Raw genomic sequence first — 26,324 nt, forward strand, 5'->3', positions numbered from 1 at the left:
ACCAATAGCAATGTCTGAAGCATCACATGTAAGAATTAATGGAACTGTTGGAGCAGAATGAGATAATAATGTTGCTTTTAAAAGTTCTTCCTTACAACAATTAAAGGCTTTAATAGCATTCTCTGTCCAAAGAATTGGTCTTTTATCATTTTTCTTGCTATCTTTAAGATAGTCTAAGAATTGCTTGCTGTGAAGCAGCGTTTTTCAAACATCGACGGTAAAAATTAATAAACCCTAAAAATCTTCTTAATTCTTGAACTGTTTGAGGTTGTTTGTAATTAATGATTGTTTTTATTTTTTCATTTGTAGGTTTGATTCCTTGTTTGGACACGAGATATCCAAGGAAAGAAATCTCCTCTTTTCCAAAGAGACATTTAGAAACATTAACAGTTAATCCGAACTGTTTTAAACGTGAAAAGATAATACGCAAATGTTTGTGATGTTCTTCAACATTTGATGATGCAACTAATATATCATCAAGATAACAAAAGCAGAAATCAAGTCCTGATTATATTATATTTATTCATAAGACTTTGAAAAGTTTGAGCTGCATTTCGTAACCCAAATGGCATAACTAAAAATTCGAATAAGCCGAAAGGAGTAGTGACAGCTGTCTTAGGAATATCTTCCTTGGCTACAGGAACTTGATAGTATGCCTTTACTAAATCTATTTTTGAAAATATGGTCTTACCATGGAGATCAGATGAAGTCTTGAATGTGTGGAAGAGGATATCTATCTGGAAGTGTCACAGCATTCAAACCTCTGTAATCACCACATAATCTCCATGTGTCCTGTCCATTTTTGGGAACTATATGAATCGGTGCTGCCCATGGACTGCTTGAAAGACGACAGATTCCCTGTTCCATCATGTGTTTAAATTCATTCTTGGCAAACTTTAACTTCTCTGGAAATAAACGACGAGGTGTAGTCGCAACTGGAGAACTTTTTGTAACAATGTGGTGTTCCACTTGATGAATTTTATTTGCTGTAATTAGAGCAAAATAAGTTAATTCTGGGAAATCTGCGAAGATTTTATGGAAAGGTGAGTCATGCAATGTTGTACAAATTGTAATCTGGTTAATATTTGTCAATTTTCCTTTTTGTGACAAATCAGTTATTGAATCTAATAATTTTTTGTGTTTCATGTCAACTAGAATTCCATAATGACTCAAAAAATCTGCACCAATGATAGGTCGTTGGATATTTGCAATGCAGAATTTCCATTTAAGATCTCTGCGAAGACCAAGATCAAGAGCTACAGTTTTTGTACCGTAGGTATCTATTTTAGTACCGTTTGCAGCAAAAAGTTTAAATGTAGAAATTGAAGATTTCTGAAATATTTTTTTAGGAACAAGAGAAATATCAGCTCCAGTATCAATCAGAAAGTTCAAACCTGAAGTTTTATCGAAGACGATGAGATGATTGTTGGGTGAACCGTTGACTGTCGCCTCTTCCTTCAACGGTAAGCTTAGTTTTCCTGCTTATCTGTCTTTTCAGTAAGTAACTTTGACATTGAACAAGGAATAGTACATTTAAAAGCTTTTTTACCGAATTTCTTGTGATAAAAACAAATTTGTTCATTTTTTTTATTAGTTAATGCATTTTTGTTTCTAGATAATGATCTAAAACGTTTTCTTTCAAAATTTCTAGATTTTGATTTGTCACGGGAACGATTTACTTCTAATGCGGCTATTCTGCGCTCAAGATCAACAAGACTTCCTGATTTAGAATTTGATTCAGCAGACGGAGTAATCGCGGCGACTTGGAGTGATCCTGTGTCCCGGTCAACAATTTTATCCGCTAATTTAGCTAACAGACATTCTTCGACAACAGCTAAAGTTGCCTGTACACGGTATGGTAAACGTTGCAACCAAATTGAATGTAGAACATTGTCCGAAATAGCTCCTCCAGCTAATATTGTCGCGAAGTAAATCTGACGGTTTTTTGTCATTAAGTTCAATTCCCGCTAAAACTTGACGCAATCTTTTTTCTTCCGAATCCGTAAAGCGGTTAATTAATGCGTTTTTCAAATAATTATATTTATCTAACTCAAGCGGTCGTTCAATAATTTCAGCTACCGCGACCAATGCTTGTTCATCAAGATGACGAATTACGGTACTGAATTTTATTTCATCTGATCGAATACGGTATATTAAAAATTCACTCTCTAACTGAGCAAACCATAACTTTGGTTGTTTGTGCCAAAAGATCGGTAATTTCAATAATCTGAACTCATTCGCATGAATCTCAATTGACTCACCTGAATTAGATGGACCGCTATTCAGCATCGTTGCTCTTTCTAATATATTTCGTGTTCCTGATGCTTCTTTTTGAGTCGTTGATGTTTTCGGCGATGAAGGAGGTGAATGGTTAATAGGCATCTTCTATTATATCGTTCACAATTTAAATTTCCCGCGGCTCTTCAAGTAAATTAAATTTTTCCGATCACGTCGGGGTCACCAATTATGTAGCGGTTAAAATGAGAACTACTACATATAATAAGAAAAAGATCAAATTGTGTTTTAAGGTTTCTATATTTTAACTTGATGTTAATGTTATAATGTACAGATGAAGAATGAGTGATAAACAAATAAAAATGTTTAACAAAATACTAATGTTGTTATAGTAATTAAATAAACTATTTCTATGGCAATTAATCAATAATTTGTTTGTTGCTAATTGCAACTCAATGTCGGTAAATAAGATTCTATCTTTGCCTTAAAATTAGTTGCGACGATTGCCACAACTTTACGTATTCTAGTTACTTTCTCAAAATAGACCATTATAATAATAAATATCGATTTGTTTCATTAAATTAGCATTCTTCTGAGCAAAATACAACCTTTATTTAAATTTCTATTAAACAAATATCACAATTATAAACAATTATCTTAATAACTACCAGACACACTAAGTATTTCATAAAACTAAGTATGCCATCTAGTAAAATATTATTATTACGTTCCACAATAAACATTCATTCATAACATTAAAATCACTATGTTTAATCACTAAAATTACCCATTTTACAACCGACAATTCTAATGCTAGTTACCACCCTTTAAGATAATAAATAATAAGATCAAATAATATTAACTAATAATTGAGAGCCATGCTACCTCCCCTATCATCATTATATTAAATTAACCTCATTTAACTTCCTATACTAGCGAGCCACTTATCATAGTCCTGCGCAATCAACGTCCGCGCCCGATCAACCAGGGTACATCGTTAAATATAACCACCCTGCGCGATCCTCGTCCTGTTTTCCAAGGACCCTTTATAACGCCCTTCGCGTTAACTAAGCGTACAGGTTTCCGCTCGGCCCCGCTTGTTGACACTTAAGCACTAAATTCAATTTATACTTCTTATTTATAGAATTTACTTCTCACCCCACTGTCTGCCTAACCCCTTGAATCACACCCCTTTATCCCAGTTATTGCTACCTTCCACAAACCCTGTTATTTATTTTGGCAACGAAAACAGGACGTAACAATATAACAATATAACAATATAACAATGGTTTTTCCACGGGAAACATGATGTGATTGCGGAGTCTATCTAGATCGTCGCTGGTGTAGATTCCGCTCGTTGCTAATGATGTCGGGCTGACGTATTTCTACGTAGGTTTGGTTAATGGCTGAATTATGGGCGGCGGTAAAGTTTCTATTGGCCGCTGGTTTAAGCGGAACCAAGTGGCGTGTATTTTATATAAGGCTGGTAAAAGTTCGTTGCACTCGCGCACTGTTTCACTTTTCGTTATTATTCTAGATCTCGGGAGCATAAACATCGATTTATTATTATAGTTTATCGGTAGTTCGTTATAACAGTGTTCGATATGTTGTATTTTACATTCTACCGGCACGCACTTAATGAGATGTATCATTTCGCCTGCTGTAACTGCAGTATAACCCGGGACTTTCATTATTCGTGAAGCCATTTCGTTGGGTGCGATGCTCGCGAGCGAGAGCGCGTTTTGTAATATCTGTCGCTCGAGGGCACACTTTTGTTCCATTATGTCGCGGTACAGTCTGTTTAATTGAGTTTTTATATGCTCTTCCACGTACACAAATTTTGAATTAACGTAAGAAAATATGTCGAGATTGTCCACGGATATACGGGTTTTGGATTTAAACGATTTTCCCTTTTCGGTCTCTAAGATTAATAACTTTGGGTGTTCAGTATGATAGAGTTTATAACCGCACAGCATTTTTTCATTAGTCTTTGTCAGGGCAAACGTTGTGTCTTCGGTGGTGACCGCGTATATAATTGGTTCAGTGTGGTCGATTTCGTCTCTTGGTTTGAGACGTGCTGCAATACCTTCGTATAAAATATCGTATCTGTCGAAATGACAGCTGTCCGAAGGTATGGATGTCCAAAAGGTTTCTCCTTCTTTGGTATCCATACATCCTCCGGTTTCAAAATTGCAATGAGTTCCTGACGGAAGTATGAGTGTGTTTGTTGATCGTTTAACTGCTGCTTCGAAGGTAAGTAAGGTGATTTTAACGGTAGCTTGGACAGCTGCATTATCCCAAGTACCTTGACCATCGGTGTACTGTGTTCCTGTACAACGTCCGTCCATCGTTATGGATCCTGCCATGGTAATGCTGTGATGGGAAGTTTGATTTTTCCTGATTCTGTCTATGATCGCGGTTCCGATCTGGATTACACCGGTCTCATGTAGTCGTTTACATCCGTATTGACTCACTTCTTGTATGTAGGTTTTTCTTCCATTTTGCACGACTGAAATGTGAGAATGCATCCCACAGTAATATATAGTTTTAGCAAAGTCAATTCGGCACTGTATCACATCCGTTTTATCAAAGTCTGAGATTTGGAGTAACTGAATGTATGTTTCTTCTTTTATTGGTTCGATGTCGTCTACGTTGCATTCTCCTATGTCGTTTAGTGAAAGAGTCGTTATATTTAGTCCTGATCCTGCACAATCATATCCGATTAATCCATTAACCGGGATGATCGTAGTCACAAGGATGAAAGTGAGGGGATCCATCCTCTCCGTTCGAAGTTTTTGCTGCTTCTGGCTGGTTGCACGTTTGCACTATATTTATATGCGAAGTGTTTTTTTTCTTTACACAACTTGAGTTTATCTGTATGCACTATTTTACAGCGGTTTCTTATTAAATCTAATTTTACATTATTATTTCTTAATATTTCGATTATTACAAATGGTCCTATATATTGGTCGGATAACTTATCCTTTCGTGGTTCTTTTAACAAATATACCTTATCTCCTTCCTTAAAATTAACTACCTTTAATCTATTATCGTAATAGTATTTTGATCTTTTTTTAGCCGCTATTAAATTTGCTTTTGCATGTCTTTGTGTTTCTTTGAGTCTATAAAATAGACCCGTTATGTATTGCGTATAACTTTCATTATTAGTGTCTATAGGCGGCGGATCACTAGTCGGTAGGCGGGCTGTTCGTCCGAACACGAGTTCGTGAGATGAAAATTTTGTCCCTTCGTGTATGCAAGTATTATATGAGAATGAGGCTAGTTTAAGATATTTGTCCCAATTATTTTTTTTGGTAAATTGTTTTAAATATTCCCACAGTACGTGGTGCGATCGCTCTACTGAGCCGTTCGATTGCGGACGATAGGTGGAAGTCTTATATTGTGTAATTTTAAATTTTTTCGCAATTAAACGCATGAGGCTATTTATAAAGTGTGAGCCTTGGTCGGTTAATATTGCTTTAGGAGATCCGTATATGCAAATGAATTCATTGGTTAAAGCATCAGCAACTTGTATTGCGGAAGCTTCTTTTAAAGGTATTGCCAAACAGTATTTCGTTAGTAAATCTTGAATTGTTAGAACGTATTTGTTTCCAAAAATGGTAGTGGGTAAAGGGCCCATTATGTCCATTGAGATTTTATCAAAAACGTTATCCGAAGTATCGGTAATTATCATTGGTTATTTTGTCTTTATTTGAACTAACTTCTTTAACTGGCATTCATGACAATTATTTATAAAATGTTCGATGTCTCTCTTCATATACGGCCAATGATAATTATATTTTATTCGATTAAAAGTTTTGGTAATACCCTGTCCTCCTATAGCAGTATTATGGTTTTCCCTTATAATGTCTTGTCGTTTGTTTGCATCGGGAATTCTTATATTATTTTCACATATGAATATCTTAATTGTTACGCCGTTGAATACCTTTTGTATGTAAGTCTTAACATCTAACCATCCAATTTCCGCAACATTATTCTTACAAATAGAGATGGCGTCTAAGCCTAATTCTATAACTACATCTAATAAGGAATGGATAGCTTCTTGGAACATTTTAATGTCAGTGGATTGATTTGATTTTTCCTTAATATTAAGTACAATTAATCGATATTTATTTATATTTATTAGCTTTGCCAGGCCTACGGTGTGGCTTGATAAGTCTATTTCGTTATTATTTTTTAAAGTCATTTGAGCGCCTTCGTCGCAAGGTTCGCCCGTTGAAGTCGCGAAAACAACCAAAATAGTTATACTATGCCGGTTCTAATCCGGGGGCAAGGGGGGGGGTGCGGGTGAAGAGGGGAAGAGGGGTATCAGATAACAGTGGAGGGGGTAATGACGTCATCGTTTTGGAGAAGAGGGGGTAATTTAGGAGTGGTGGGGGGTATCAGATAACAATAATTCCTGGAAGTGGAGGATTTCCGGGATTCCCGGAAGAGATAAGATAAGGATTGTTAATACAAACATGAGTCGTCGAGAGATAAGGATTCCTGGAAGAGATAGGGATTCCGAGAACTGTTTAGATCCTTTGGTTTTTCTCTGCGCATCAAAGTGGAGCGCCATGTTGTCGGAATGTATCATTGTTAAAGGATTCCGAGAACTGTTTAGATCCTTTGGTTTTTTTCTGCGCATCAAAGTGGAGCGCCATGTTGTCGGAATGCATTATCGCAATGTTTATACAATAAGGGTATATAAGGCCCGCGAAGAACGAGTGGTATAACAGTCGAAATGTTCATCGCACTCTCGGATGAACGCGATATTCTCAATTTAACAGCAGCGGAGTTAGAATTTGTGCCAAAGGTGATTTTATTAAGCAAGTTTGCTCGGTTCGTGGACCAAGTGTGGGAGAAACTTCCGGAACACGTAAGAGTGGACCCGGAAGTGCAGGGTTACCGTCGGTACAAGGAACATCACAATCAACCGTGGCAGCGCGACCACATCGACGGACCCGCGCCATACGTTAAAGATTGCACTCTGTGCGAATTAGGTGAGAAAAATATCTCTAAAAATAGAAAGTGAGAAATATTCAGCGAGTAGATATTTAGGTGTATTGTAAAATGTTTCAGGATCACCACGATGCGACAGCCGAGGAGTCTCGTCGAACTCGCCAGGAAGGTCATAAACCAGAACGTCGCAAGCAGATACCTATTGAGCGATCTACCGCTTCCGGAGAAGTATATTCGACAATTGTATCAGACGTATGGTCGGGATCGCTTCGAAAAATTGTTATCAAAATGTAAGACGCAAGTCGAGTACTTAGGCATCGTACAATTGATGTGTTGTGTCGATACCGACGAAATGTCGGAAATGTTTGTATGCGAATATTGAAATAAAAAATTTTTATATTTAAAATGTAAGTTTTTTTTTTATCATCATCCCGCTGTAGTAATATAAGAGAACGCGTCGACTGTACCGACTTATCGCGAGTCAAGTTACACCGTTGTAGCGGACCATTTAAATAAACAATTTTAAAAGTTTTATTAAAATAAACTTATTCATATTAAATAAAAATAATTTGAATTATTATTCCTGTGCCTCATCTTATTCACTGACCTATTCTACCGCGAGATAAGCGACAGATCATATGTCACGAGGATCGTATAACTGAGGTGGAATAAAAGTCGTACGATATAAATCATTTTTTTTTTTTTTTTTTTCTTTTATTTACGACGAATGATATAGAGTGAAATAATTAAGTTATACATTTATTCTAAACACCAATAATATACTTCAAGTTTTCTTTTTAATACAAATTATCCGCGGTAAAATATAAATTTAATAGGAACTTTAATCTAAACTTAATATGTAATTTAAGGATGGGAGGTGAAAGGAGAAAAAATCGCAATAAGATTAATATTAGCAAATTTTATTCATATTTTTGTAAAAGATGTTACATAGATAAAAAAAAAATTGTTTTAACTGAGCCTCTAACGCCTTTCACGATTACGAGGGGGAACGGGGGGAGGCGCTTGAGTCGTCCTCGGACGAGGCTCGACCACAGCTATCGGCTTGTGGTACACTCCGCAATCTTTACACTTCTCGTATTCGGAATTTTTTTTATTCTGATCACGCTCCATTTTCTATACTTTTTTCTCCACCGCGTGCACACTTTGAACTGATAAATTACTCTCTTCCGCACACCTTATATACAGCTCGACGCAAAAAACGTCAATTTCGCTGTAGTAATAAACGTTAAAATACGTTCGATAGATGTTAAAAGTGGTTTAAGTAATGTTGAAAAGATGTACGTAAGATGTTCAACAATACGTTAAAAGACGTTCGATAGACGTTCAAAAAGACGTACGATAGATGTTCTTACGAATAATCTCTTCGCGAGATAAGCGACAGAGCATATATCACGAGGATCGTATAACTGAGGTGGAATAAAAGTCATACGAGAGATGTTCAAAGATGTACGATAGACGTTCCATAGATGTTCAATAGACGTTCAAAGACGTACGATAGACGTTCAAAGACGTACAATAGACGTTCGATAGACGTACGAGAGACGTTTGATAGACGTTCAAAGACGTACGATAGACGTTCAAAGATGTACGAGAGGCGTACGATAGACGTTCAATAGATGTTAAAAGTAGTTCGATTGACGTTCAAAGACGTACAATAGATGTTAAAAGTTGTACGTAAGACGTTCAACAATACGTTAAAAGATGTTACATAGATGTTAAAAGTAGTTCGATTGACGTTCAAAGACGTACAATAAATGTTAAAAGTTGTACGTAAGACGTTCAACAATACGTTAAAAGATGTTACATAGATGTTAAAAGTAGTTCGATTGACGTTAAAAGACGTACGATAGACGTTGAATAGATGGAAATATCATACGCTGGCCTATCGTCCTAGCGAAACCTTAGATCCGCGATTACTATTCCTCCAAAAGGAGATGCTACTGTCGAGCGAGTCATCTCGTCTTCGACATATTATAAAGAATTTTATTGTTGTAAACTATCAGCGGATATCGATACAAATGTTAGTTAGCGACGAATAGCTTAGCACCTATCGTCCTGGCGAAACCTTAGATCCGCGATTACTATTCCTCGAAAAGGAGATGCTACTGTCGAGCGAGTCATCTCGTCTTCGGCATATTATAAAGAACTATATTGTTGTAAACTATAGTGGATATCGATACGAATGTTAGTTAGCGACGAATATAATAAGATTATAATAAGATTTAGCGGCATCTTTGATGTAAGGGTATATAAGTCGGGATTAAGTACTGCATCCATAATAGATATTCGTTGTTCACAAAGTTCGTAACGTAGTTATTCGTTTAAAAAAATGTCTAGTTGTCGGAAAATAATCGATTCGTGTTTGCGATTGACGCATAGCTTAAACGGGCTATGCGTTGATAATTATTTATCATCGTTGTCCGACAACGACGATGATAATTATACGGTATTCGCAAAGTTTGCGGGTGCGTGCCCTAGCGCGGTGCTCGCTGTGTTATTTCGGTTGGGACATTTTTCGAATTATCCTCAGCTCTTGATTATTGCTGGGGAAATTGTCGAAATGAGACGTATTTACAGCGATGCTGAAGAGGATGCGGGAGGTTATATCACCTGGCTGTCGCATTGCTATAATGATGCTGTAAAAAATGGTAAGTTTTTTTTTTTTTTATTATGAATATTAAAACAAAGTTTTAAAAAATTAAAATCATTATTTTTTAGGAACGCTACAACATCCAACATCTAAAAAAACTATGGTGGTGGAGGGTGTGGTGCGTGGTACGCGTCGAAACCACGACGAGCGAGCTACTCGACGTCTCGGGGTAAGACGTCGAGCGGATACCTCGCCTGAGGCCGGACCCTCATGTAAGTCGCTGTATACATTATTTATATGAAATAACAGTATCGATTTTTATAGTAGGAAATTTTACAAAAAAAAAAAATTTAATGTTTCAGCTCGCGCTCGAATTGTTCTAACGCCTGAGCTCGTCGATCTCGTGAGCGACGAATCGATGAGCTCACTTCGCGAGGAAGAAGAGCAGGAAGAGGAAGAGGAGAGGACTTATGAAGGAGGGGATGAGGAAGGCTACACGCAAGACGGATGGGGAATGGGTGACAGAGGTAAGAAAGATTGAAAATTTTTACAGTTACTTTTGTTTGAATTTTTTTTTTTTTTTAAACATTAAAATTTTCACAGGATACAGCCCCCCTGTGATGTCTTACTCTTCCGATTAGAATTTTCAAACGGGGGAGTAAAATAAAAAGAAGAAAATCGAGAGGTGAGTATTTTCATACTCAAATTTTTTAATTAATTCATTAATTTTTTTTTTTAATTTTGACTTTTTGCAGTTTAAACAGGTGGTAGAGAAGAAGAGTCGGAGGAAACTTGGTCGGGCGAGGTTCCTGCGACACGCTTTCGAAGTCGTCGGTTTCACCAGTCGATTCCTCGCGAGGAAAGAACTTTTTTTTGCAATTGAAAAAAAAAATTCTGTTTGCTTAAATGTACATATATTTTTTTTATTGTTTTTTTAATAAATATTATTCATATTAAATAAATTAATTTTTTAATTTTTTTTTACCAGACTCTTCCCATCCTATTCACTGACCTATCCTACCGCGAGATAAGCGACAGATCATATGTCACGAGGATCGTATAACTGAGGTGGAATAAAAGTCGTACGATATAAATCATTTTATTAATATAAATCATTGTTATGTTACACGTTTGTTACACTCAAACCACCACTTGTACAATTTGCAAACATTCCGCATAGCGCAATGTTTCGTGTGATACGCGCAGCGCAAGGTTCCGATTACATCCAAGTTCGTCAGGCGTGCGATATCTTCGTAATCCGCATCGATCGTTTCGATCTCTACATCATCTTACAAAATCTCGCACAGCCACTTTTTCTTCTCGAGTCCTTTCACGTATATCAGAGGCGGTTCCGTACCAATGGCGTTGTTGATGAGGCTTTTCATCCGACTGTACGAGACGTGTCCATCTTCCCATCGGAAGCCGTGATGGTGTATCTGTAACCAACACACCAGCGATTTTTCCGATTTCGTCAATAGATACCACGGTACGTGTTCACGAAATACGTAATGAGACAGCGTTTCGCCATCTCGAAGTACCGCTGCTTCTTTCACGATAAAAATGTTGTTGAACGCGTAACCTTGCAAGTCGACGAAAATTGGTACGTTCGACATCGTCGTCGATCGTCGGAAAACTGACATGTCCGCGTACGCACACGTCTAATTTATAACTTTTCACACGAGTCTGCGCACAATGTTGTTCAGTGGATTATATTCGACCATTCGATCGTGTATAACGAGACAATAGGCGGTGGTGTTGGCCGGTATATTTTCCTTACAATCAAATTCTATTCGCACGTCGACGGTGGCGTTCTTGACAGAGTCGTTTTGTCGCAAACAATCTATGACTACGAACGGACCGGTTATCAAGAAATCATCGATATCCAAATACGTATCGTCCTGTCCGTAATAGGCTTTGCGGAAACGCGCATACATGTTGTACAGTATAGCGTATCGATTTTTGTCGAAATCCAAGTTCTCGTCGTCGTACGGATAAAAATCTGAATTCAGATGCAGTCTCACATTGGTGAGTTTACAATCGTCAAATTGCGCAGCGTTTTCAGACAGTACGTTTTTTCGACCGGTTTGGAGAGCGAAGATTACGTATCGCGGTTTTTCCAATTGCGTCGCGGCTTTGATCGCCCAGGAATGCTTGGTCGTGTTTTGCAGCAGAGGAAACTCGTACAGATCTCACGAACGGAAGCACACGCTCAGATATCGTCCGCTTTCCAAAGTTCGAAGAAAAGACAGCTTGTTGACTTCGCTCAGAGATACGTGAGGCATTCCCACTGTATCTTGAGTAGCTCGATCGTCGGATTCGCACCGGCTCGTCCTACGAGACAATTGTTATCGTTGCGCAATCGTATCAATACAAGTTCGTGACGAGCGTTGATCACGATGCGCTTGTAGTCCTCGCAGAATCCAAACAGAGCATTGAGCGGAACGCAAAAATTAAAGTTTCCATCGATCAACGAATATCCATTCGGATTCCACGATGCGTATTTCAGCATCTTGCTCTTCTCCGTCGTCAGCGATATATAATTTTTGATCGTCATTGTTATTCCAGCGTTTCTGTTACGATTGATTTCAATTCCGTCGAGCTCGTATCGCATTTCTTCAAACATGAACGCGACACAATTATTTCCCATAATACACACGACATCTCTATTCTCACCGGTAGGATTCATAACGAGTTTTCCTTCAACGTAGAGAAAACTCTCACACGGCAACGTGTACAAATCCTGTTGTTGTATAGGTATTCGTATCTCGTCGCTGTGTCCCAACGTCGTGTTAGCGTACGGATTGTACGTGTGCATCTCATATTTCACGATACGCTCGTCGAAGACGGGCTCGTCAACGATGTCGAGTATATCCATCTCTTTAAGCGTTTCTCACAACGAATCCCAACGATTGTAAAAAGTTTACGTTCGTCGTACTGAGCCTCTTGAATGGCGATTTTTTCACAATTTTCGTTGTTCTCTCAATCACTCGCTGTTCGTTCAACACGAGCATTCCCTTGCACCGCGTCGCCGCAAGTGCAGTCTGATGGTAATCTCCTCTCCGCGAAAGTCGATCAATCGTCCGTCTTGATCCACCACACGCAAGGTGATATCGGTAACACTCCTCGCGATGACCGGAAGGTAAATGATTTGCGCCGGTGTTTCCGAGACTTTATATCCCGGAGGCACGTTCGGTGAAAATTCGTGTATCGTGTGCACCGACTTGTCGTTGGCGTACGCACCCGCGGTAATGCTGCATTCCACTCGAATAATGTTTACGTTGATGATGTTTACCGAGGAGTCTGATTCGTACCACTTTCTCGGTTCCAGTATACGACCCGTCGAAAATCCCAACAATGGTCCGATGGTATTCGGTTTGGCGAAATTTATCCGAAAAGCGCACATGATTTCACTCCTCATGGTATTAACGTTGGGACGAAGTGACAATGGATAATCCAGCTCTTCGCCTTTTTCTCGTTTTTGCAGTATCGCGCGTTTCAGATAAGAAGCAATGGCGTCCAATTCGTACGATCCTTCGGGAATTGTAATTTCTTCGTCATTGTCGTCGAAATAAAATTTATCGTTCGCTACCGTCACGTTCGGAATCGTGTTGTAGGTCTCCATCGTGGTTAGGCCGAGCTCGTAGTCCCCATCGCTCAAGTCTATCGGTGGAAAATAATCCACCGTGAGAACGCTGCTTTTACCGTTTAGAGTGAGCGTCAGCGACATTGCCGAGATTCCATCGACGACTGATGTCGATCGATGGTGGATCGATTTTTATATCTATTTTCTGGAGGAACAGGAGACACAATTGTCCACAGATCGTTTGATCGTACGTCTGGTGGACCGTGCGATTGTACGTTATCGTTGTATCGGTGTCTCCGAGGTAGCGTGTAAGCTCCTTCGGCGGTTGCAAATTGCCAAAGCTGTCAAAATATACGGCGCGATCGCCTCTCTTGGCGTACGCCACCCAATGTGTGCCCGGCCCGTCGACATCGTCCAAATTCACGATACCGCTCTCGTTTTAGTGTATCTCGTCGGGTAAAGCGTTACGCATGTAGACACCTCGGAAATACGGTATTCGCATACGCTTCGCTATTCGTGACAACTGTAGATTGGTGGTGGCACCCGCGGGCATCTCTATCGTTTTTTCGACGTTTTTTTTTTCTTCTTCTTCTTCTTCAATCTTTTGCCCCGCTTGTACGGAGCGAGATAAATCCCCCGTCCTTCCATAGCTTTATTGTGACGTTTCATCTCTTCGAGTTGTCGTCGCGCGGCCTTAGAGTCGTTCACCGCCTTTGCAACACCCGCCGCTCCACCGGCAAGCGAACCGATGACTCCCAAGAGCGGTAACAACGGTAACATACCACCGCGTTTCGCCGTCGGAAGCGTTCTCCTCTTGGTCTTCTTCTTCTTTCTCTTTGTCATACCCATCCCCAATTTCGTTTTTGCTTTCATAGCAGCCCATACGGCGGTAGCGGCGGCCCTCTCACCGAGAGTTGCGTCCGCAGCGGTAATCCGCTCCCGCGCTTTATCGGCGAGAACGCGATCGGCCGCGTGGCGGTCCGCTGTTTCGCGGTTTTGCGAGTACGCGACGTCGTGATCGCGACACGCCGCGTCCAATGGATTGATACCTCGATCCCCTCGCGCGAGTCGTTTCCGCAGACGAGTCTCCGGCCCACAAAATTGGTAGCCGGGTATATGCAGCTCCAACGGTAGTCGATTTATCACACTGTTCAGTAAACCGGCACCCTTGTATCGTTTCATAGAACGCGAATTCTAACGTATCGCGTGTAAATCACATTTCCAACTGAGGTGTGTTTCGACAGCGATCACCTATAAATAGGAGGCGCGTATCGATCGCTAACTAGTGGAATATCAAAGTTTGTCGGACGACGACGTACAATGAATAACCGGGATAATAAGAAGGAACGGAAGGAGGTGAATATCGCAAACGTGCATCGCTAATCGTGTGTTTGAAACAATATTTTTTTTTTCAGGATAATGTCCGAATCATGTATGGAAATAGAGATATTTTAGATCTAGCGACGAATATCCGAGCACCGCTCTTTCCGACATCCGATACCGCGCACTCGTCGCGTAATAACAAGGATGAGAAAGAGTCTGGTAAAAAATGAAATTTGTACAACAACCGTACACGATCCGTGTGAAAAACATGGATGATAAGACGCAAGGGGTTTGTAAGAAGGCGTGCAGACACGGTAAAATGCTGCCAAACACGATACGCGGTATCATTTGCGGTCCCTCGAATTGCGGTAAAACCAATGTGATGATCAGTCTGCTGGAAAGTCCGAACGGTGTACGTTTCGAAAACGTGTACGTGTACTCGAAATCGTTGAATCAACCAAAGTATCGGTATCTCGAAAGATTGCTCGGATCGATCGATGAAATCGGCTACTTTACGTTCTCGGACAACGATACAATTGTACCGCACAGCGAGGCGTTACCGAATTCCGTATTCGTCTTCGACGATATAGCGTGCGACAAGCAGAATGCGATATGCGAGTACTTTGCTATGGGTCGACATTCGAAGGTCGATTGTTTCTATCTGTGCCAAATGTACGCGAAAATACCCAAACATCTCGTGCGCGACAACGCGAATTTACTCGTAATATTCAAGCAGGATGGAACAAACCTTAAGCACGTCTACAACGATCATGTGAATACGGACATTTCGGTACATTGTGTCACGCATGTTGGCGACACAAGTATGGTTTTTTAGTGATAGACCAGGATAGTGCGATTAACGATGGACGATACAGACGTGGTTTTAACGAGTTTGCGGTACCGCGGAATGGTTAGTCGTTCTCAAGACGTTGACGATGACGCTCGACACGAAAGATATCGACGAGAGGGAGAAGATCGCGAAGGAAATCGCTCGTACGAGCGAGTCGATTCGCAAGAAGCACCGGACGTTGAAGACGGGTAGAGTGGAGCAAGAGGCGCAATTGGAGAAACGGTTGAAACCGATCGTAGAGCCGTTGAAACAAATCGTCGAGAACATCAAGAGTGACGATGATTCGGTTGACGATCTCGAGATTACAAACGAGCCGGATATCAAACGAAAGCGGTCGAGCTTCGAGAAGAGGAAGAAGAAAATCAAGCGTACCCCGTTGACGACACCGATACAAGCCTCGACGCCGTTCCAGCCGCGAAAATTGGCGTTTGAATCGCCGATAAATTTACCGATCAAAAACGTGTTCGAAACCACGGACCCCGAGTCAAAATTTAAAACCTACTATAAACCTCATACATGGTTATTTGTGCCTCTAATAATGTTCCTTGACCTACAAGTTCTATCTTGAAAGTGTTATGTCTTCTTTTGGCTTTTCTTTAATCTTGTTTTCCTAGAAAACCCTTATTTTTATTGATGTTAAACATACAATTCTTACTTTCGTTCTTACAACTCCTATCTCTTTTGAATCTCCAAATCTTATCGAAATTTCTAGCAATAAAAATATTAATATTCAATCTATAATTGAGTTCAATTTCTATTATATCAGATTAATATAATAAATGTTATAATTAGAGGCGGACTGGACAGGAGAGATACCGAGAAATTTCTCGGGGGGCCCTATGTTTTTGAGGACCCCAGTGGCCCTCAAATCCAAATTTTTTTTTTTAATTTTTTATGCAAGAAATTAATAATCTAAATTCTAAATTATCAGATTGCGACAGTTGAATAACGACGTGCTTTCCTTCTCTAACCAAGATAGCGCTGAGCACGAGTTAGCGTTAGTCAACTATCTGTAGTGCGTCACTGTCTTTCGTGTTCTCCTTTCATTTTTTTTTATAATTCGTCTAAAAGGTTATGGCAACTGACAATTTATAAAAGAATATTTACTAAAAGCCAAAGAAATATTATTTTATTATTAAATAAAATACATGCACTATACATGGTTATTTATTTTACGTATGCTACCTTTACTACAATACAAAAAAATTTACAATAAAAACAACAACAAACAAATTAAAGGACAAAATATCTCCAAATTTCATTAAAACACGTTTGACCTTGAACTAAAAAAATTTTTTGCCGCGGCGCTTTAGAGTGGGGGCCCTTTTTACAAATTTTCTTGATGGGCCCTGGTGTTCCAGTCCGACCCTGGTTATAATATAAAATAAATAATAACAAATGAATAGTAAAAAATATTTTTAAAAATTAAGTGCAACTCAGTATTATATTTAGTATTATAAATAACTAAAAATTTATTCGAATAAACAAAAAACAATTAAAATTCAAAATTTTATTTAATATTTTATTACATATCTGACCTATAATTCAAAATTATTTAATATTCTATTACCACATTTACTTTATTTATATTTAATGCATATCTTAATTTCAATAAGCGCAATACATTAATTATGTAATTTACTTAACTGCAGATAGATACGTAAGAGATAAGTGAATATTATTTATATAATATTTGCTTATAGTAGCCTATTTACAGTTAAGCAAATTATAATAATTAATATATTGTTTATTGAAATCAAGATACATTAAATGCAAGTAGAGTATATGAGATAATAGATTATTAAGTAATTTTGAATATTTATTTTCTAGAAATACATATTTATAGAACCTGAAGCCTTTTTAGAGGTTCTCAGTAGATACTCTTTTGAGCTTCCACATGGAAAAAACGGCAATAAGTAACAATTTTTAGTATCAAAGGAGGGCAATAGCCAATGTAATGTTATATCTATATATATGAATTAAAGCTTACATTTGTTCTCCAAATTCGACAAAACTTGTAGGTTTAATCTAGGCTAAAAATTTCGACTCGGGACTCGTCTTTCGCGACATCCGTGAGACAGACGATGCAAACGTCCGATGGTCGGGAAGCGCTGTACGGTCAAATGGGCCCGCTGGGCCAAGAGTACATCGGGGAGCTCTTGAGCGATGACAAGAAGAGAGGGATCGACAACGTGTACGGCGTATACTTCAACGATGCGGGAACGTTTCTCGGGGACAAGACCTTCGACATCGATCGAGACGACAATTTGATCGTGGACGGTGTGAAATACGCTGGCACGCTCGGCATGTTTGAATTAATATTCAAAAGACTTCCCGACGATACGCTGTGTACGGAGGCTGACAAACAAAAGTACAAGAGCATACTACTAGCTACTAACGCTCACAGACGCGGTCATAACGCGCATTTACCTGTTTTGGGAAACAAAGGATACAAATACAAACATATCATCATACCTCTGATATCTAAGGTGGAGGTGTCGCACATCTCGACAAGAGAGGTGCGGGTCGCACGTTACCCAAGTGTAACGTACCACAGACCATGACTGTGACCGACAACGCGGTCGATTACGTGTACTGGGATGATCCGAACGAATTGGTGGATCGCCTTCGATTGCTGGACGCCTCCCGTCAGGCGGGAAACAACGCGCACGACAACGAATTTCTCTCGATTATCGAGGAACTGCGCGAAGCCGGTCTGATTATAAATTGATCGTCGTTGTCATCGCTGTAGCCAGTATTGCTCGTGCGATGCTACGGGAATGTCTATCAACAAATTCGGACTACAGCTAGGAGGAGGAAGCGCCAGGGTGACGAGACAGAGCGGTGGAGTCTCGAAGAATTACGTGCGCGAGAATTGTCTCTGCAAGGATGGTGGGGTTTTCAACGCCAAGTCACGCGTAATCAGACATCTCGCCGACCCTGAAGCGGACACCGACGCCGTCAACAAGCTGCATCTGGATCATCACTTCCAGCTTATGAGCGATCGTGCGAATCGAGATCGTATGCTCCATGAAAATTTTAAGCGAGAAGTACTTTCGCGACTCGAAGATTCGGAGAATACCGAGCGGACCTGGAAGAGGGACCACGACGATTACATCGAGACCAGATACGTGACGTTGGAACGCCAGATTCACGATCTGAGAGGTCTCCTCGACGAGAGTGTGGCGCTACTCGATGGAAAACTCGTCGATCGCGAGCGAGAGACGAAGAGTCTTGTCGAGCGAGAGATTCACAATCTTCGTAGAACTGTGAGAAAAAATTTCATCAAATACTACGATGAGGCGATGAAGAAGAAGCAAAACGAATCGCAATGAGCCTGGAGAGGAGATCGCTCGTGGACGAGCTCCACGCACCGGCGAGAAGAAACTTTACGCGTCGGCCAGTCGTCGTGAAAGGATACGATGATTTGTGGCAGGCTGACATTGTCGAGATGAGACCGTACTCGCGATCCAACGGCGGTTACAACTATATTCTAACCGTTATCGATGTGTTGAGCAAGTACGCGTGGGCCGTGCCCTTAAAGACCAAAGGTGGAATCGAAACGTCCAAAGCATTTTCCGCGATATTTAGGGAGAGAATTCCGAAAAATTTGCAGACCGACCGTGGAAAAGAATTTTACAACAGAGATTTCCAAAATCTTGTCAAGAAACACGGCATCAATCATTATTCGACATACTCGGTTATGAAGGCTTCGATGGTGGAACGATTGAATCGCACGTTGAAGAACGAAATGTGGAAGTTTTTCACGCTCGCGGGATCGTACAAGTGGATCGACGATTTACCGCGATTGGTCTCGGAATACAACGGTCGTAAACATCGTACAATCGGTATGCGCCCGATCGATGTCACTCCCGAGATCGCAAAGGGACTCTTGAGCACCATGTACAGTAGAATAAAAATTGCCGCGCCGGCGAAATTCAGGGTGGGTGATCCGGTGCGCGTGAGCAAATTCAAAACTGTATTCGAGAAAGGATACACGCCGAATTGGTCGACGGAGGTGTTTAAGATCGCCGCGGTGCAACGTACCAATCTTGTGACGTATCTGATTAAAGATTACCGCGGAGATCCGGTCGCGGGAGGCTTTTACGAGCACGAATTGCTCAAGACCGCTCAACCCGACGTTTATCTCGTGGAGAAGGTGTTGCGTCGAAAGGACGACAAGGTGTTTGTAAAGTGGTTGGGATTCAACAATTCGCACAACTCTTGACTAAATAAAGACGATGTATTGTAATAAACTGTGTATATTATACATTGTATTATAATAAACTATTATACATATATACAATGGTGTTCTTTATTACTACTACAATATGTTACAATATATACATTTAAAAAAAAAACTAATAATACATAAAATATTAAACTATATAAATTAAACACTATGTATATTACTAAGCATTATTTACAAATGTATCTCGCGATGTCCTCATGGTAGAGTGTCGGTGGACCCGGATACGACGTGCCGCTTATCGTCGTACGGACTGAGCGCGAGCTTCGACTCCGACACGGTGTACACCTCGTGCATCTTTGAGCGGATGCACGATTGACGCCGCGTCAGCTCGATTTCGGCGTTGAGGCACCGAGTGTAGTCGTCGAACGTTATCGTTCTAGCGACTACACTCTTTTTTATACCTTTAACCTTTTTGGTGTCTTTTTGGCCGGTGACTCTCAACGCGTACATCTTCGCTCTCAGTCCGACAAATTCCGTCATGATCGCGCCGTTATTCTCGTCTTTCATCAGACCGGGTACTTTCTTGTTGGCGCGCGGCATACCGTAAGCGTTGTCCTCGAAGTAGTCGCTCGTGTCGAATTTGGATATATCGCGTTTCATATCCCGATACGCGTCCTCGCAGTGCAAAAAGTATATCAGACTGTCGGTATCGATGTACATAATTTTGCAATTGTCGCGGTAGAGAGGCGCCATGTACTCGTAGTGAAACTTGTACAAGCAGGTCTTGGATATGTCGAGGATGCACATACCCACGTAGATCGGCTTGTCGAATTTCACTTCGAGTTTTCGCAACTCTACGGCCATCAGATCCTCCGAGAACACGCTTCGGCTGTGGAAATTCGGTTTCGCGATCATAGCCTCCGCTCCGTACCGACCATCCCACTGTGTAACGAGCCGGACATCCGTGTGATTTCGCACATTCTCCATGGTTTTGCCGAAAACCGCGTTGTTCATCAATTTGTACAAATTTTTTTCGAAATCATTTTTCGCCCGTGTCCGAAACTGTGTATTCAGTTCTATGTATCCGCGGAGCCACGGAGATTGCGCGAATTGCAGTACGCGGTGAATCTTTGCAATTCGCAGACCATGTCGCACGCATTGTTGCAGATTACGATAGTGGATGACATAACGCTGCTTATCGTACAGCGTTGCGAGTAACTTGGGCTCCCGCTTGCCGGGCGGCTTATCGCACGTCGGGCAGAACGGCAGGTCGGCGTGCGCGTCGTGAAGATTCACCGGATACTCGAGATTGACTTCCAGCACGTAACCGGTAGCCGAATCGGATGCAACGGACATTACGTCAAAGCTCGCGACATCATCGACCCATCGAAATTTGGCGTAGGGCAACGGTTGACACATTGCCCAGCCGTACAAGTTGTTTACATCAAAGTACATTAAGTACGATGACGGTTCCGATGGGTCGTAGGATGGCATGTATTTGTTGTTGGCGGCGGCGTATCGGTTGGAGCATTGGCTGAGACCACCGCGTATACCGCGCTCGACAAACAGTACCATATCGATGTCCGTGAGCAACTCGAATTTTACACGCGTGTACTTCAACATAGCGTCCCACGTGTATCCCGGTAGAGTGTAGTAATGAGCGGGATCTAAACCGTAACTTTTAATACACATGTTTCGGAAATTTTCGAAAATATCCGCCAACAAAAGAACGTCTGTTTTCAAATACAAATCGCTGTATTGGCCTAGATCTTCGATCGAAAAAGTTTGCCAGACGTTTGTCGCGTGCGCGTAATCGCTCTCGGATACCGTTTCTCCGGTGAGCGAGCTGTAAAACGATTCGCGCGATGGCAGGCTTGTGTCCCGGAGCTTGTCGACGCTGTCGACGTACTCGTAGGGAAACACGCCTTTCCGAGTAAGCAGATTGAAATTTTCCGCGGATAAATGTTTGAATTCCGATCGTGAAATTTTTAATTCATCCACAGTTAAATAAGATGCCAATTTGTCGAGACTCGTACTGAGAAATTTAAACGAATCAATAAACCGTAAATTTATACACAATTTTGATTTTTGATCCATGGTATTTTTAACATTTTTTGTAAATGAAATGTAACGCTCTTTCGTCAGCGGTAACAATTCGACGTTGCCTTCGAAAGCATTGGCAACGTCTTTAATAATGAAATGCGCGTCGTAACCGGATAAATTGTGAAATATCACCGGGATAACGTCGGAGTCTATGTAATTTAGATTGCACGACGAGTGCGCGGCACCGCGGTAACGCCCGGTCAGATGACAATGATCGCGCACCCGCGTGTCGTCCGCTGTTAAGGGTTTCTCGCACACGTGACACGTTACGGCGCTACGGAATTCCTCCGATTCCTCCCGCGTAAGATCCGCCATGGGGACGACGGTGGTGCGGATCGCTTTCACGCGGTGCGTCAAATCGTGCAGTTCGTTGACGAACCACGCTGTGCAATCCTCACCGCGACATGACTTATAACTAGAGAGCGAATTATCGTAAGCGCAACTTACATAATATCCTACGCTAAAGGCTCTGTGATGTTGGTAGGCGTAAGTAGTACCGTCCTGATCCTCCTTTTTCTCGAGCGTACATTCGAGATCGGCGTACACTACGAACGGAACCCGCTCCTTCCGATTGTAATTCCAGAACGTCAGCCACTTGTCCTCGCCGGGGAGAACGACGGCGCAGTCGTTCATTTTCCCGCAGTCGACGCTGTGGACTGACAACTTTTCCCGTGTATAAAAGTAGTGTAGACACCTGTAATAATTTATTTGATTAAAACTATGAAAAAAAAAAAAAAATATTGATTTATTTTATACGCATCTTTTTACTTACCGATCGCAAATGTACATTTTATGTGTGTGCTTGCTCAGTTGTGAGCTCACCAACCGCGGCAGGTTCTTTATGCACGCAAAGTGTGCATCGTTGTTTTTACGCACGTATAGCAGGTTGACGTGCTTCTCCTTTTTGTCGTCGGTGAGCCGCAGAGGGACGATTTTGGAGTCTTGGGTGGTAAAGACGTTGACGGAGATGGCGTTTAGTTTCTCGAACTTTGATATTTGTGACAGCGTCACTCGATGTCGCACAGATTCAGCACCGTCGAGTAATGTGGGTATTCTATCGTTCTTTCCGGATGTTTTTCCGCTGGATATAGAGCGGCGACGACTGCCCACGCAAAGCACGCATTATCGTTTGATTTAACATTGACCACCGCCCTTTTTAGCATAATTTGCCACGGTAACTCGATGTGGCATCCCGCGTGCAGAGGATTGAACTTGTTCACATTGACGGTGAGATTCAGGATACGCGACAACGCCCATCCGCTATCGCGTTCCTGAAACTCCTCCAGAGCCGCCAGAATATCATCCTCCACGTGCCGCGTGTACCACTCGTTGAGATCGGATGTGGGAAACAACTCGCAATTTTTGGTGGCGATGGTCTTCACGGCAGTCTTGTCGCCCGCGACGAATTCCCCGTTGAACGCGGTGTTAATCTTGACGCTGTTGTGTTCCACCATGACGCCCTGGATCCGCTCGATAACCATATTTCTCACGTTTTTCAAAAACTCGTGTGGATCTATTGTGACGTGACGCTTTTCGAGCGCCGTCACAAGGGCGATAGCCCGGCCGAGGGAGCAAGGAGCCCCGGTGTTGCTCCTCGCGTGGAGAGAGCAACCCGCGAGACTCCACAATTTTTGCGCGTCGTTTGTATTGTAATTCCTGTTTTTGTACCGTAATACCGTTTTTGAGTTGTAAGGCGAGACCCCGTGCGGGCGGCGTTGCGTGTTTTGTGCCTCAGGGCGAAGACAGCATCGCCAGGGAAGCCGGACACCGGGGGATCATCCGCAGGGGCCACGCGTTAGTGACCCCACGAAAAAGGTCAGGTACCGCGATTCCGTCGCCTCCGCCATCCAAGCCCTATCTAACTCCGCTTTGGTTTCAGCCACAAAGTCAAAAGCAACACAAAGACACGCAGCAGCGGACCTCGCCCGGCTGCAGACGGCTTCGAGGACCCCGAAGATGCTGCACCCGGAAGGACCGGAGTATGGCCCGGCCAGCCTAACCAGTCTCTTCCGGGAACATCGACTTACCGACACGTTATCAGCCGAAAGACTTGAGGAAACCACAGTGAGCGGAAGGGGGCGCCTTGGATGAACTGTGGGCGGTTCTCAGGGGCCCCCCTTTTCGGAAAATCGGCAGGATGCGCAGGAAGGCGACGCGAATCTGGAAGGACCTAGAGGCAGAGCCGAGAAGAGTCACTGTTCGGTGTGACACAAGTGCGCGAGGACGACATCAGGGACTCAGCCCGACGACACCGAAGACGCCAAGGACGTCCAATCGTTGTAAGCCGCCTCTCGGGTAGCCGTAGAGTTCCGTCCGGTGATGGCTGGTAGCGTGAGTTCGTTTAATATGTAGTGTCTCTCACATTAACCGTAGTGTTTGATATCGTGAGCGCTCAATTACGCTCAATTACCGCATGTCCAGCCGGCCCCGGATATCGCGTAACAGTCTCTCTGTCTTGTGGGAATTCAGCGCCGACAGTCTTTTCTCGTTGCCGTTTCGTTACCGTTCGTTTAGTTACCGTACCGTCCTGCCGTTACCGTCTTTTAAAAGAAAAGAAAAACCGATTGCTACCGTTTTCTTGCGATACCGCTCCGTTACCGTTTGCCGCGTTATCACCGTACCGGAAGTACCGTGAATGTCTGCGGGCGGATTTTGATCCGGGAACGTTCTCCGCGAGATTGCGGTTACCGCCAAGTTCGCGTCTCGGCGAGAAACGGGAAAGCCCGCGAAAAATAGCCGTTCCGCGACATCTCAGTCCTGGCCGTTAGGCCCCCGTCGCTTAAAGTCTGTTTATTTGGCCTTCACCGGCCGTATCGAATGATCAGAGTATAAGTCCCGTGTTTACCGGATAGAGTCGGATCAGCGGCGAACTATCGTGATCGCATCTCCGTGATTTCGCGTATTTGTCTAACTTTATTCTTGTTATCGAGTAATTGGGCGAACGGCCCTGCTACCGCATTGAACCGTCTCCGCCGTATCGGCTCAGGCCGAACGCTGCACATCTTTACCCTTGTAAGCCAAATTATGGAAATACATTATTGTTAACTATTAAGTATTGAGTTGTCCTTGTGTTCGCCTCTCACTCCAGATATCTACGTTAAGTAAAAGAACTGCGCCCCTCTGCCATACTGAGCGGGGAGCGGCCGAGCAAAATTTTGAGAATTATTAAAGTTACCGATACCGCGGTGCGATTATTCGCACCTGGCGCCCATTTCCGGTTACCGTTATCGCGTGAGTTACCTTGCTCCCGAATTGTGTGGAGTACCGCGAGTTACCGAATCGTGCAGTTATTGCCGATTTCGCGAGTTACCTTGCTCCCGACGAGCGTGGAGTACCGCGAGTTACCGAATTAAGCATCTGTTTCTGATACCGTAAGTTACCGAGTCGAGCAGTTATTGCCGATGCCTCGAGTACCGATTTCCATTGGGCGTGCTCCCTCGGATCTGGCGTGATTCCGAGGCTAGTTCACGTCGCAAATTTTGGCGCCCAACGTGGGGCCCACGCCGTGAAAAATTATCGAGAAATTAGGGGAAAGTAAAATCTGGAGAGTGAGAGAGCGTAACTCAATTAATTATATCTGTGTCTTTGTCAAGGTACTAATCCACTTATTACATTTCATGTTCTTTCGTCTGTGTATATGACAAATGTACGTATCGTCCACAATATATATATGCTGTCCTATGCAAGTAAGTTGCAATAAGTATATTCTAAGTCCTATATAAAAGAAGAGGACTCTGGAATTTGTGTGCCGCCGCGTATACGTGTGATACCGCTCGCTGTGTTGGCGCGTGCCGCTCAGCTGTAGAGTTTTTCTACACGCCGCTCGCTCGCGGCCGAACGCGACGTAAACACTCATACACGCGCTCGCTTATATAATACCGTCTAGACCGATTTCCATTGGGCGTGCTCCCTCGGATCTGGCGTGATTCCGAGGCTAGTTCACGTCGCACTATATAGTTTTGATTGACAACCACACCCGTCAGCACACGGTTCCTAAACGCCGTCTCGATCTCCTTCCACGTGTAGCCCTTCTTCTCGTATCCACCGTATCCGGCACCGACGGGCACGAAACGCTCGTGCAGGGCGTCCCTCACACCCTCCAAACGCGCAATTTGTGCCACCAGAGAGTTGACTACTCCGGTGCGTTGCCTCTTGCGACATTATTCCTTGAGAGAATCGAGGTACTCGTTGCACTCGTAGTCCCATGGAAGGAACTCTCCCGTCGTTTTGATATTCGCTGCTCGTACGGTAAGATCGCGCTCCTTCTCCATTTTGAACAACTGTGATTAGTCGTTTTTTTTCTCACTCGCTTTATATACCCGTTTGTTGCACACGACACCAACTATAAGCATAACGATGATGCATTCCAACAACATGGCGCTGTCTACAATTTGTATAAACAATCCTTATTTTTTCTCTTCCGAGAATTATTGTAATATGATATCCCCACCACTCCGAATTTACC

The 26,324-nt window shown here is 42.3% G+C and overlaps 1 protein-coding gene and 1 long non-coding RNA gene across 2 annotated transcripts; one reads left to right on the forward strand and one right to left on the reverse strand.

The window, feature by feature from the left end:
* The first annotated feature begins 4,532 nt into the window (after positions 1-4,532).
* Positions 4,533-7,393, forward strand: LOC105668089 (uncharacterized). Its single transcript, XR_010890208.1, has 2 exons — positions 4,533-7,238; positions 7,318-7,393. It is a non-coding gene; the product is annotated as an uncharacterized lncRNA (long non-coding RNA).
* Positions 7,394-20,011: 12,618 nt separating this feature from the next.
* Positions 20,012-23,340, reverse strand: LOC137000067 (uncharacterized). The gene is made up of 4 exons (XM_067355691.1): positions 23,030-23,340; positions 22,632-22,961; positions 21,819-22,553; positions 20,012-21,602 (listed from the first exon to the last, which is right to left on the reverse strand). Exons 1-4 carry the CDS (start codon positions 23,338-23,340, stop codon positions 20,012-20,014), a joined length of 2,967 nt encoding a protein of 988 aa, XP_067211792.1.
* Positions 23,341-26,324: the final 2,984 nt, after the last annotated feature.

Source organism: Linepithema humile, chromosome 5, assembly GCF_040581485.1.
Source record: "Linepithema humile isolate Giens D197 chromosome 5, Lhum_UNIL_v1.0, whole genome shotgun sequence".
NCBI classification, from domain to species: domain Eukaryota; kingdom Metazoa; phylum Arthropoda; class Insecta; order Hymenoptera; family Formicidae; genus Linepithema; species Linepithema humile.